We start from the raw sequence: 13,851 nt of genomic DNA, 5'->3' as shown, positions 1-13,851 counted from the left end.
ACAATTTGAGCCCTTAAAAACGTATTTATTATTCCACATGCCTTCCAACTCCATTGAAAGACAAATGTAACGTTATTTACGCGGTATAAAAATGATAGAATAATACTGACAATGTACAGTACATGCAATTTATACTAAATAAAACACATTTACCAAGTAATCATCCTGCCATCTATTGTTGTAAGGTTGGTGCCAGGGGGTGGGCGGACCGAAAATTCTTTAAGTAATAAGTCCCATGACACAGGAGGGCTTTATTTGCACTATGACCCACTTATCATTGCACTAAAATTAATATATCTGCTCCTGCATATGCTCCTGTGCAATACTATGTGTATATTTTGGACATCTTGTATATATCTTGTATATATCTTGTTAAATTGTCTTTTTTACTCTACTTTTATATACTTTTTTTTTAAAACTTGACTACTGCACTGAAAGGAGAAGCTCTCCAATCTCGTTGTACATCTTGTATAATGACAATAAAGGCCATTCCCATTCCCATTCCCATGTAAGCAAAAAGCCAAAGGATCTGAATGTCAGTATGATGGTTATGCTTGTTTCACTGTGGAGTTTATTTGCTCTGCACAACTGTACAGGTTCATCCAATTGCATTTGAATATCTTTGAAAAGTTGATTACATTAATTATTAGAGACTTATTACAAGAATATATTACATTTGATGTTGATTACACTCTAATCTGCAACTCAACTGCAGAAACCTGTCTTTAAGTGTGTTGATGAAAGTTTTATCTTTTTGCCCAAAATCTTTGTCCCATGATCACAAATGAAAGATTATATGATCCATGCACTCTGAGTAAATAATGGAATCAAATTGACAGCTGATGTTTGGTTGACCCTTTTATTAGATGTTAATGAAATCCACAATGAAAGAAAAATCATTTACTCAGGGTGTACATGAAATCAGAACAACACAGCTAACTTTGAGACAAAGAAGAGGTGAAGGCCGGTGAAGGAAGGAAGGAATGAAAGAACTGACAAGAAAAAGTCAACTTTTCAGTGCTGGGTTATGTTCTTTGAACCACAGTGCAATCCAAACTCCAACCGACACACCAGTGTTGTTCCAAAAACAAAGACCCTCACTGACTGCATTTTCTCATCACACACAACTTTTGTTGGCCAATGCAGCATACAAAAACTGATGAATTTGAACTGATGGAGGAAAAGGTGTGATGCATTCATCTCAACTCCAAACTTAAGTGCTTTATGAGTCATACTTTTTCTTTTATTTCAAACACACTCACTGACAAACTCTCCAACACTCGTGTATCCTCCTAGAAACACTTATAAAAGGTGTTCTTTAGGTCAATGATTCTCAACTGGTGGGTCTTTGCGTGGGAATAATAATAATCCGATGTCTGTGAATGCAACTTTGGGTCCCTGCTTATCATCGAGGGGTGATGGTGGGTCCCGCAGCCACACCAGTTGAGAACCACTGCTTAACGTCTTTCAACCGCGATGCTTTAACCAAGTCTTAACTTTTAATCAGTGATTAATCACTACTGATATTGTCAAATCCCCCAAAAAAAGTTTGATTGGGACATTAATTTGCATGCTGCATTTTTTAAAGGGGAATCAAGCATCCTTTTTGTCAAAAACAAACAGGCAAAATTGGAAATGAGTGACTATTCTCCACATATTCTTGAAGGTTTACAAGCGCCAAGGTATTGCATAGGACTCTTGAGGCCTCTTGAAAAGCCCCCACATTGCTTATGCAGTCTACAATGGCTTAATCTCTCCCTCCCCCCCTTCTAAACTATATAGCTCTAAATAAAAATAACCATCTCTATTAATTTGCTTGGAAATAATGTCAATGTGTGGTCTACAATCAAAAATGAAATGCACTGCCACACGGTAGATGTTTATGAAAAGTATGCTTATATCAAAAAATTCCTGAGCGTCTGGTGAATGAAAGAAAGGTGGCGAGACCCTGAAGAAAGCGTACCTTTCTTAATTTTTTCTCAGCTATTTAGCGAGGCAAACAAACCCCATGCTTTCAGATCTTTACATTTCCAAATGAGGAAGCCTTTTTTTTTTTTTTTAACCTGCTACGTATATTAAAACACACATTTCCAAGCAATGGCGAAAGGATGGAACTTTGTGCTTGAGAAGCAATGGCAATATCGGGAAAATAACCCATCCTACTTCCATTTCACCCAGGACAGAATATGGGAAAGCTAGGCGGGATTATACAATTGAAAACAGGAAAAGTAGTTACCCTGTAGATTTGTTGAACCATAAAGCGTAATCGAGTCCAATTAGTTTACGCTATATCAAAACATGTTTTGTTTTCCGAGAATGTATGCATGTGTACATATTCACATTTTAAGTGAACCAGAGATTACACATTACTCAACATTTCAACAAGATATATGCCGAACCAAATACAATAAAATAAAAAAACACACCGTACATGGAAAAACAACTGTACCTTGTAGTGTACTTATGGCATTATTTTTTTTTGCTTTTTAACCATGTCCACATTTTGATATATTGATTTTGTTGCAACACACAGAGAAAAAAATGAAGTAGTTTGTCCTTTTTGCTTTGAATCAATGACCTGAAAGGGTGTATGACATAATATTCCTGCTGCATCTGTTACAGGCCTGGCAGCTTCCAAATTTCAAACAAAACCACATTTCAACAGTAATTAGGCAAAATCTTTTTTCTTTTTACATTGTTTTTTTTTTTTTTTACAAATAAAAAGGCTGACGGATTGTGACTGTCTGGACTAGAAACAAAAAAACAACAACTAAGCTATTCCATTTACTTATCACAGCCACATCATGGAACTTGTTGGAACAGTTGTAGCACCAATGTTGTGTACCATAAAAAGGAAAAAAAGATCAAATAAATGTTGCATTAAGCTGCAAAGGGTGTCTGCAGAAGTGGTTTGTATTTTTTTGTAAGTTTTTTCTTCTCCGAATTATTTTAGACCCTTGCATTTTAGTAGATAGCTGTAAGATAATGACTTCCTGTATTTTTTTTTAGTTTTTTTTCTGAATAGTTATAGCTTCACAAACCATTCCTTAATCTACTACTAGGTTGTCAAAAACTTAGAAAAAAAATCTGACTGATTTAGAACTTTTTTCCATACACTGGGAAGTTAATGGATATCTTAAAGAAAAGCGCACACATTCTCTACTTTGCTCTCAGAAAGTCATCCAAACAACAAACTGTAAATTATGATATCACATTTTTTGCGCAACTATATGAAAAAAAAAATCGCAACATCCACAGCGTGGTCTTGTCAAGAGAGGATGTAGATGAGGATGTTCACACAGCAAATTGGCTTTTAGCCAGAAAAAAATAAGGAGTGAGACTGGCCGGACAGACGCACATGCACAACCATCAGACACTATCCAGTATTCTAAAGCTTGATGGTGGGGGCACAACTGAAAGGACCCAATGGATGCCTAATAGCTGAAAGTTGAATCACTGATTCTAAAAAGGAACATCTGCATATGGCATCTCAAACACGCAACGTCTTTATTTTGAGCGTTTTTCCTATTTTAACTCACTTTTCCGTCAATCTGATTGTTGATAACACAAGCTTTATGTTAGTAAATAAAAACCAGCAGTTATGCGTGTATGCGTGTATGGGGGGGGCAGCTGAGGGCAAGCTCAAGCAAATCAGCCTACGTTCTGTTTTCTGGCTCAGAGATAACCTTGAATAAATGCTGGAAGAGGTCCAGTCACCACAGTCCAGCAACCTTTCCTCTCGCCAACATCAAGTCCTCTGCGAAGTAGACAATTCAAATGTTGCTGCTCCCTAGAGGGGAAAAAAAAAATCGCATTAGTTGGTACTCTTGCTCTAGTTTCCTCAAGTGACAATATGGGAAGGGACTATTTCTATGTACCTGTACACTGAGATCCAGGGAAAAGGGGGGAACAGAGCGTGTTTTGCCACCAGCAGTCATCTTCCTGGGTGCCACTTCCTCCCTGTCCACTTATGTTTAACAAAGGGAACTACACAGACAAAGTTGACAATTATTGGTTAGGCAATGCTCAACGCTTGTGTCACAAATTAGCATTGCATCATATTGGCAGCGTAAGAGGAAACTCACCTCTGGTACATCCCCACCAAAGTCATAGGCAACCCCATATTTGGGGATTTGACCTGCTGTCGCACATAAGTAGGTCTGTTTTTCCCCCGGTGATTCCTCTTTTTGAAAGGTGCCAGCTGAGATGTCCATTTGTCCACCTGCAGTTGATACAGCAGCTGCTGCTGTTTGGCAGTCCAAACATCTCTCTTGCTCAGAAACCGGTAGGAGAGCACTGGAACCCTCCTGTGAATCCAGAGAGGTCTGGGCACTCTTCTCCATGCCAGACTTCTTTAATCTGGGTAGGAATTTACCAGATTCCAGTTCAGACTTCCCATAATAAGGGCCTTCACATTCTGCATCCTCCTCTAGAGGTTTGAGATCTGCCTGAGGATCATCGAAGACATCCACCGGTGCCAGGACGGGAAAACTCGCCTCCTCTTTGTCAGACTCCACCTCTGAATCGCTCACTCCACCAGGAGACAACTCGGAGGCCGATATTGGCCGGAAGTGAGTCCTGGGGGAAATGCGAATGGCCCTGTACTGAGTTTGGTTGATGCCATAAATTTGCGGGCGGAAGGCTTCACTCTCAGAGTCAGAGCAAAGAATAGATTTGGGCTTGAAGCCAGGACTGAAGGAAGCCATGTCCTCAGGCTCGAAGGAACACTCCACGTGGAGAACTTGAGAGAAGTGATTGTTCAGGTGGAAGGATGCAAAAGGGTATTCCAAACCTTGCTCCTCACCACGCAAGCCTCCATAAGATCCCAGCAAATCTTCGCGGAAGATGAAAGAAAATCCCTTATTCAACGCATCTCTGCTCCCTGTGATTGTGTGGTCGCTTTGGCCGAAGGACACAAGAGGCCTCCACAGGCGCCTGTGTCCTGGAGTGAAGCAGCTGCTCGTGTTCATGAACACATCGGTGCCGGTGATGGTGAGCATTTCAGAAGTAGAGGCAGATGCAGCAGTAGACTGTAGCAAGCTGTGTTGAGATTCGTTTGGTGGCACGACGGCCCAATTCTTGAACTCTCCATATACCCCACCAATAATGAAAGACGTACTGTCTTTATCCGATCTCAAGTCCCAGGGTCTGGACGGAGTCATGTAATCCCCGGCACCATCCAACTTGGATGGTTTATTTTTGGCCAAGTCCTGCTCTTCGTTCTTGCCCTCCCAGAGGTGATACTCGGAGCGCTGCACTGCTTTTTTCTGAGGTCCCCTAAGCGGAACTCGTTTGGCCTGCACCTCCAGACAGCTGCCACAGTAACCACCTCCCGAGTCTTCAGGAAATACCTTCTCAATTGGTTTCTCTCCACCTTGCCTTGACACCACCAATTTGCCCTCCCCGACTGCTGACCAAATGTCTTTGATTATTCCTGAGCTGTACTCACCCCTCTGTTGGTTTGTGTCATCTGAGAAAACACTAGAACTGTATTGTTTACTGTCATCCTCTTCCAATGCTATTCCACAAACGGACTCCAATTTGGATTTTTTGGTGTAAGTCTGACTGGATGCAGCAACCTCGTCACATTTGACCCCAGAGTCTTCTTGCAAGAAATCCAAGATTTCTTCCTCAAGATATGTGCCAGAAAGAGGAGGGATGATAGAATGAATTTCTTCTGTGCCAATCTGAGCCGACTCCTCTGTGGGAATATTCCCGTGTTCTGTATCCGAACGGGTCTCTTCAGAATGCGACCATGGACTGCATGTTCGCGTTGAAAGGTTTGAGCAGTGTTCCGTTTCATCAAAGGCACTATTTTTGGTCCAAATTAGCAAACGAGACTGTTTATTAGCATGCGGGTCGAGACAAATACTAGAATCTGCTTTGTTTTCATGAGCGACGGAGAGCGAATCGCGGGGAAGAGGAAAAGCGGGGCTGTCGTTGTATTGTAGCTCAAAAAGTGAGAAGCAAGAAGATGGCTCCCTGGGGGCTTCAGGAACTTGTGGCTCCACCAGACTTCCAGACAGATTACTCAAGGTAAAGGAAACACTATCAAGGAGGGGGGAGAGCCGAACGGGGGAGTCGCCCATGAAGCTTTCTCCGTCTATATCTTCTGACGTAGATGGAGAGTAACATCCCCAGACTTGAGCCATATTGTCTAGTTCCTCCATTAGGAACCCAACAGATCCAGAAGCTTCCTCCAAGTCTGCCCTTATTGCACTTTTCCCTTGCTGCTCAAGGCCGTCTAACACTAAGCAAGTTTCTGCCTCGTCGTCTCTTTGCTCTTTGCTCTTTTGTCGAATCATGCTTAGAATCCGACTCTCTTGTAAAGAGTCTGAGGCACTAGTATCCAATATGGATTGATAAATATCGACTTCATAGAAGTCGGTGAATTCTGGCAGATGCTTGTCATCTAAATCTCCACCATCCTCTGGCTGAAGGCAGCTCGAGGTCCCAATGAGCTCAGCAGTTTCGTCCTCCGCTTCGCCAGGCGCTTCCACAAAGCGCCCGTCAACAAATGAGCCTGCAGCAAGGTATGTTCTCTGGTAGCCCTCACTGGCAATGCAGATTCCCTGGATCCTCTCTGGCAGCATAGCCATGTCAGCTGACAAACTGAAGTCTTCAGGAGAGCCTACTTTGCTTCGATACTTTGTTTCCAGCTTGCTTTGTCTGCTGCTAAAAGGTACAAAATAGTCTGTGATGGGCTCAGTATACCAGAGGGGCTCCTCCATGTACTCCTTTGCGTTTCTGGCATCAAGGCCAATCTCATTCGCTTGCACCCAGCCTGGATCTTTATAAATCTCCTTGAGGGATCTCTTGCTCTTCTTGTAAAGCTGTGGTGCCTTGCAAGTGCCTCCAGTGGCACTGCCCCCTCCTGCATTTCGTCGTTCCTCTTTGTCAATAGCCTTCAGCTGCAGCTTCAGCTGTCCACTATTGCGTTGTCTCTTATTCTTCCCAACCTCTCTTGATTTGTGCCTTACCCTAACCGCCTTGCTTCTGAATGACTTTGAGCCTCCTTGGTTCCCACTTGAGCTCGAGCCCTCCTCACTAGAGCCAGAAGACCAGGACCGGGCTCGGTATTTACCCTCAGACCTGTGTCGTGTTTGTCTCTTGGAGTGGACTGTGCTTTTCTCTTCTGCTGCTGCGCCGCAATGGTATCGATTTTCTTTCTCCTTCTTGTTTCGTCGCTGCTGGCCTCTCTCGTTGCTCACACTGGTGATGGTACATGATTCTGGGTTCCGCTCCTTCACAGTCTCACACTCGCTGTTGCAATCTTTTGGGGAAGAGGTGTCTGTACTGGTCTGTGGGGCTGCCGAGGATGATGAACTTGAGTGTGCACAGGCCTTGGCTTTATTCCACACAGTCATGATCTCTTGGAGACAAACAGGTTTCTCTGACAAAGGAGGGAAGGCTTCATAATACCTGAGACCGGACACACAATAGAGAGGGAAATTCAAATACAGCCGTAGCAGATTTAAAAAAAAAAAATCAAACTGTTACCGATACACACGAGCCATGCTTACATTTCCACCTGATCCTTTGAAGAGGGGGACTCAACTCGCTCTGGAGATAGAGCACCATCAGACTTCTTTTGGATCTGTTTTTCCTCTGTAGAACACAACATATTGGAATGACACCGATGTCAATTTTATATTAAAATAAATAGATACAAATGTGATAGTGAGCAGAATCAGCCAAAAACCTTTCTGTTTGTTTTGAATGTCCTTAAGTTTGGAGCAGAGCTCTTCAACCAGGCTTTCAATCCCAGAGTTCTGCAAAGGAACCGGAGAGCCTGAATATATGGACACCATAAACATAACAAAATACTTTGCTATTTCTGGAATGAGGAAATACAAGGGTTAATGCTGCGTGTTGACTTTAGTGGAGTCCAACGAAGACCAGAAGTTTAATTAATAAATGTGGGCACGCTTGACCGTGGCTGTTCTATATTTAGTTGTGATATTTAGTTAGAAAATTTAATATTTTCTACTACATCAAACAGTCCACCCAACACCCCCACCAGAGCTAAAACATGCAACATGACTTGCAGCTTTAAGAGTATGCCGACTGAACATTAGCTAGGCTTAAAAATAAACGAAATGAAACAAGCAAATATTGTTAAAATGTTAAAAAAAGTAATTAATAGCTGCTAATCAGCAACATGGTTCCTAATTCCTGGCCATTTCCTCTTTCTAAAAAGGTAAAGTGTTCTCCTGCTCCTTGTTTTGTCTTACATCATTGTGCTAATGCTGGTCAGCTGACAGCCCAACGATCCTGCTGCAATCCTATGTAGCATGTGCTGGTTAAAAAATAGACAGCAGAGTTCAGTCCTCAGAGGACTCTCTTTGCAAAGACCCTCCCCCCCAGTCTTGCATGGTGCCATTATGAACTCCCAGGACACATCCTTTACTATTGCTGCACAGAGAAAATCAGCATATCTTAGCATGAAATTACATTTGCTCAATTTCTCAAGTATTCAAGATATTTTTTTGCTCACCGGTTCTATTAATAATCATTGATAATCACTTTCCCTCATGCAAACTCTACATTCTCTGACCCAAATTATTATTTAAAAATATATCTGCTTACAACACACAACATCAATTATGACCAGGCTGAGCAGTGCTTACTTCATCTGATGCAGAACGAAGACATTGCACTGCTGCTTGTTTCTTCATTTCCTCGAGACTCAGGTCGGTCCCTCCCTTCTTCTTGCTCTTGCCCCACTTTTTCCCAGCCCCCTTTTCCCAGCCCAAGAAGATGTCATTCTCCTGTTGAATAACATGTTTTGACATTATTTAGAAAATCACAAACACATCACATGAATCGAAGATGATATGGCGAAGGCTCACCTGCTCCTGCAGGTCATAGTCATAACTGTCGTGCAGGAGAAGGCTGAGGACGTAGCGGGTGTAAATCATAGCATCAATCCCGCACTTCTCAAGCTCCTGGCCCAGCCAGCTTTGTACTGGACCCAGCGACTGGAGGAGTGACATCTCTGAGGCAGGCAGGGGGCCTACAAGTGGGTAGGGGCAAGAGAGGTTCTCGGGAGGAGCGGGACCGTCTGAATCGGTGCTCACTGGACGCATGAGACCTCAGGTGTTGGCCATTCTCAGGTGGATCGGCATAGTGATGATTTGTTGCTGTCAGGTGGAGTGCAGAGTGGGAGGCAGAACCTGGAACCTCAGTAAGGGTGGGTTGGGGGGGGGCAGGCAATCAATCCGACAGGATGCACTGAATGGGCTCTACGTGAGGAGGCATGTGGGATTTTTTTTTTCTTGCTTTAAGCAAAAAAAAGGCTGATTTTATTCGTCAGGCATGGCTTATGTTGCTGATCGATCTCAGCTGCTCAGCAAAACACAAGGAGTGTTTGCGTCACACAGGGGCGCCCATGTTGAGGTGATTACTTCTGCAGCAGCACCTGGAAGAGAGCGAGCGAACATGCGTCAATGTGTCTGACTATTTGGCTTCGTTTCAGAAATGAAAACAGAATTGCACCCATGGAAGCCAACTCCTAGCCCTCTTTATTGTTTAAAAGAAATGCCTGGTGGCATCAACATGCATGGAAACTAAATTCCCTGAATCAAACAATTTGTTAGAAATACGACACAGGGCTCGACAATAACGATGTACCGATGGCCCGGGGCAAGTTAAAACAAAATTCGGGCAAGTAAATCTAATCAGTGATATTCCCGTCGGGCAAGTGCACTTTGGCATGCCATACTGGCAAGAGTTTTTTTTTTTAAAGCGGTTCTTGTTGGGTGTTGGTAAAACACGGACTGCGTATTCTGGTGGTAATTTGCAAAGCAAATCTTGAAATGGACCAATCAGAATCATTTATTTAGACCGCGGTCCATAATCCACAGTCCGCGTTTTACCCACACCCGTTGTTCGCGATCAACCAATCAGCAATCGTTTGGCTACGAAAACATCCATCATGGCGTCGCTGCCAACATCGTCTAATTCTGAAGGAAACAGCAAAAAGTGATGAACCAGTGCCTCCTAAACAAGTATTTTATTAGCGGCAGCAAATCAAATGATGGCACAGGTGAGTGAATCACATTGCTGTGACAATTTGAAGTGGTCACAATGAAACACCACCGATTAGATCCAATACAAAGTGCTGATTTTGCACAAGCTACAAAATCTAGCGCTTCCATTTCTCTGTGTATTTTTCTCACCTTTGCTTCACAAATTATTGTTTGACCATTGAGCTTTTTTTCTGGATTAAAAACACTTTACTAGTACACAAATGTGTCTATTCAATAATGTTTCATTGTGGTGCACGACTTATAAATATCACTGCTTACTACGACTACGATGTGTAAGGTGGTATGATAGTACTCTCATTTCATCTTTATTTGAGATTCTCATGTGATGCCACAAAAAATTACATGATATCATTATGGCAGTCTTCATTTTACATGGGGCAAGTTCGGGCAAGTAGTTCTCACCTTAAGGATTCCCCTTGGGCAAGTCATTTTGGTTTTTAATGTAGAGCCCTGCGACATCATCTGTAATGATGATCAGGATAAGACAGTCACAGCATTCATGCTAACATTTACTGTCTGCAACTTTAAACATGACATGCACATGTTTTGGGTTCCTCAAACTATGAATGTCAACACAAGAGAGGAACTATTGTGGTGACAACAATGACTCTTCTTTCTAAACAACCAATAAAGAGCAGTGACACTACTTGAGGTGTAGACAACAATATATCTATGACAACACAACAATCAAACCTCATATGTGGATAAAGTGGCAGTCAAACACTTCCTGTCACGCGCATATGTTTTGTAGGACCAAATGGAGGCGCCGCTCTGATTGGCCGAGTTAGCCGTCAATCAAGGGGTGACCCATTAGGAGACGTCAAAAGGGCAAGATAACGAGCTTAACTGTGTGTTCCTTGATGTTTCCACGGCGCAACACATATAACAGTCATTCTCTGAAGAACTGACAGCCATTGTAAAGTTAGCTAAGCTGCCCTAATCGATGAAATATGGCTGACCGACTTGTGGAAGTCTGTGCTTGGCGTGTATTATCGTGCACACTTAGATCCTACCTGCCTGGTCCACACATGCCCATCCTATAAACCTAATTTGGCACATTAGTTATAAGCACATTTCAAGTTTACATAACTGCCCCAAGTAGTAATGACATTAGCTAACTCTGTAGCCACAATATAGCTGGACCACCGACCTTTAACGTTAGCTTAAATGCTAACAGTGTTGCACATTAAGCTAGCATATCTCGTGCGTTTAAACGATTTGTTTTTGAGCAACAGAAGCGTCACAATGTGCCTTCAGACATATGGATACTTTTGGTTTGACGACACCGGTGTCCATGTCTGGACAAGCTTTCAGTTGTGTTGGTAGACGCTTGATTTTGAACACGGTGACATTCGAGCTCCCGGTCTTAAGAGTCAAGCTAGCAAGCGGCGACCTGCTGACATTAGGCCAAGTCGATCCTTGGAAGCGGGTAACATAGCATCCGAAATGACGGTGTTGCGATCCAAGCGGGACATCGGCGCTATGCTTCGGAGCAGGGTCGTTGTTGCGACCGAAGAGGGAGGAGGAGCAGCTGCCGAGGCTACCGCGGAGGACTGACAGTTGCTGTCCCTTCAGAATGTGCGCCATGTCGTCACACAGTAAAGCGAACAGCGCGAATAATGCATAATAAAGACACTAGAACACCAAAAAACGACAAACCGGTCCACGTACCTGCTGTGAGCTGAAGAGAAGAAGACCACCGAAAAGGGGAGCGGCTAGTTCTCTCCCGCTGCCGTTCCGAGCTGGAGCTCTGGAATCCGCTGCGGTAGCATAGCGTATCATGGACGCCGACAGAAATGGCGCTGTTTTCACCTCCAGTGTCGCTCGAGAGTCGACAGGGAAAATGGCGACATTCGGGCTCAAGTCAGACTATGGCCCCGTTTGTAGCGCGCCACACCAAGAGCCACAATGGCTGACACCGGAAGCCAGTTTCACGGAGCGGACGGCACTTCATGCACCGCCTCCTGAGTTGGTAACTAGGCAACGAGGCAAACCTCCGCCGTCCTGTCACAAGATACTTGGTCCTTCCGCCGGGGTATTGCATCAGAAGCCCAAATAGTACGTCAACATCAGCAGGTCCAATGTTATCTCTGAAAGAACAACGACAATAATAATATGTTATGTTTTCAATTCTATATTTCATTTTTTAGATTGTTTCAAGCATTTTTTTCTGTATATAAGGTTATACGTTACATTTAGACCAGGGGTCTCAAACTCAATTTACCTGGGGGCCACTGGAGCTAGGGTCTGGGCAAGGCTGGGCCGCATCAGGTTTTCCAAAAAAAAAAAAAAAAACGCATTTATTAAAAACAGAAAAATATACAAACTTTTTCAGTGCTTTGGTTCCGATTTTCTACAATAAAAGCTCTGATAAAACATTCCACTGTTCTCAAATATCTTAATTTTTATTTTTCTGCACAAAATAAGATGAAAAATAAATAAACAAATCAAGAATAAAGAAAATCAATCAATCAATAATAAATAAATATAATAATAATAATAATAAAACGGCAAATAATAATGTTTTTTTTGTTCAGATTAAAATGAACAAAGCATTATTAGAGCCCTGTAGACATGACAAAACAACTATAGTCACATTTATACTTTTTTTATTTACAACATATTGCGCAACTGCAGGGTCTTGAGACACATGCTAACTCGCAAACTAGAGAGCTAGCGACCTAAATGGTAGCCTACAAGTTATTTCCTTTAAACTTAAATAGCCAAAAACTTACCACTTCCACACGGATAGGGAGGATAACTATTAACAGTTATTTAACCTTTAACATGAACATTAATCAAACGTAATTATTTTTTCTGGGTACATGATACCATACAGCATCCATATCAAACTTGCGCGGGCCACACTAACATTAAACTTTCATATCAAGGCGGGGGCCTCAAACTAGTGTCCTGCGGGCCACATTTGGCCTGCGGGCCGCGTGTTTGAGACCCCTGATTTAGACAAACTAAGTTTTTGTAAAGCTCATGTAAATTGCACATTCAGTCAGACAGCACTTAAAATAAATATATATATGAACAAAAATTACAAAAATATTGTTTTCCATTTCATTATCATGCAACTATTTCAACTTTTTACAGTGTTTATTCTCGTGTCAGTGCAGGTAATCATATTTAAAACAGAATGTACAGTATTATTGTAGAATTAAGACAATAAATGTGAGGTGGTGTTGTAGTGTGACGTGTTTTAATTATTCCGTCTGTAAAAACGATCACAAAGCCAAGGTCCCCTCGGGCTACTTACCACAGTAACAAATATTGACTTATGTCTGATCTCTATCTGCATCCGGGGCTCTGCAGCCAAAGGTCAAACATGTTATTGATCCTCTACAACACACACACACAGATGATTGATGAGGAAACACGGGCTCTCACAATCAATATACACACCATAAAAAAAACATCACATGTACTATTTTTAACTGTTTATTATTGTCACTGGTTTTGAAATGAAGCACGTTCACTGAACAACATCTCAATCTGCTATGCAACTTTCTTATTGGTCCATGTTAATTAAAGGAAAGTCGCAGATGGCACGGTGAAAGGACACCCGGTAATCCTCTCAGAGGAGTCAGCTGACAGGCCTCTTGAAGGTTTTACTCCCTGGCTGCATGTCAGCCTGCCCAAAAACTCATGTAAACCTGTCTATACACTCTAAAAAGTAATTCAGAGTATCTGTTGACACCACTTGATTTAATACATAAATGCAATGTAAAAAATGTAATTAATTGATTTAGATAAACTTTCTAAGTTGCTAACTTTATTTTTTAAGTTATGT

General features: G+C 42.3%; 1 protein-coding gene across 2 annotated transcripts; it reads right to left on the bottom strand.

The window, feature by feature from the left end:
• Window positions 1-840: 840 nt before the first annotated feature.
• kiaa0232 (KIAA0232 ortholog) lies at window positions 841-11,949 on the bottom strand. 2 transcript variants are annotated; one of them, XM_058068933.2, is made up of 8 exons: window positions 11,724-11,949; window positions 8,853-9,421; window positions 8,631-8,771; window positions 7,703-7,772; window positions 7,524-7,608; window positions 4,086-7,422; window positions 3,879-3,987; window positions 841-3,790 (listed from the first exon to the last, which is right to left on the bottom strand). In XM_058068933.2, exons 2-8 carry the CDS (start codon window positions 9,087-9,089, stop codon window positions 3,774-3,776), a joined length of 3,996 nt encoding a protein of 1,331 aa, XP_057924916.2. In that variant the 5' UTR covers window positions 9,090-9,421; window positions 11,724-11,949; the 3' UTR covers window positions 841-3,773. The 2 variants fall into 2 exon arrangements, with proteins under 2 accessions (XP_057924916.2, XP_078653286.1); XM_078797160.1 differs by lacking the exon at window positions 11,724-11,949 and adding an exon at window positions 10,455-11,616.
• Window positions 11,950-13,851: the final 1,902 nt, after the last annotated feature.

Source organism: Doryrhamphus excisus, linkage group LG2 (genome assembly GCF_037039965.1).
Source record: "Doryrhamphus excisus strain RoL-2023G ecotype Guam linkage group LG2, RoL_Dexc_Guam_v1.1, whole genome shotgun sequence".
NCBI lineage: Eukaryota > Metazoa > Chordata > Actinopteri > Syngnathiformes > Syngnathidae > Doryrhamphus > Doryrhamphus excisus.
This window is presented reverse-complemented; position numbering and strand designations above follow the sequence as displayed.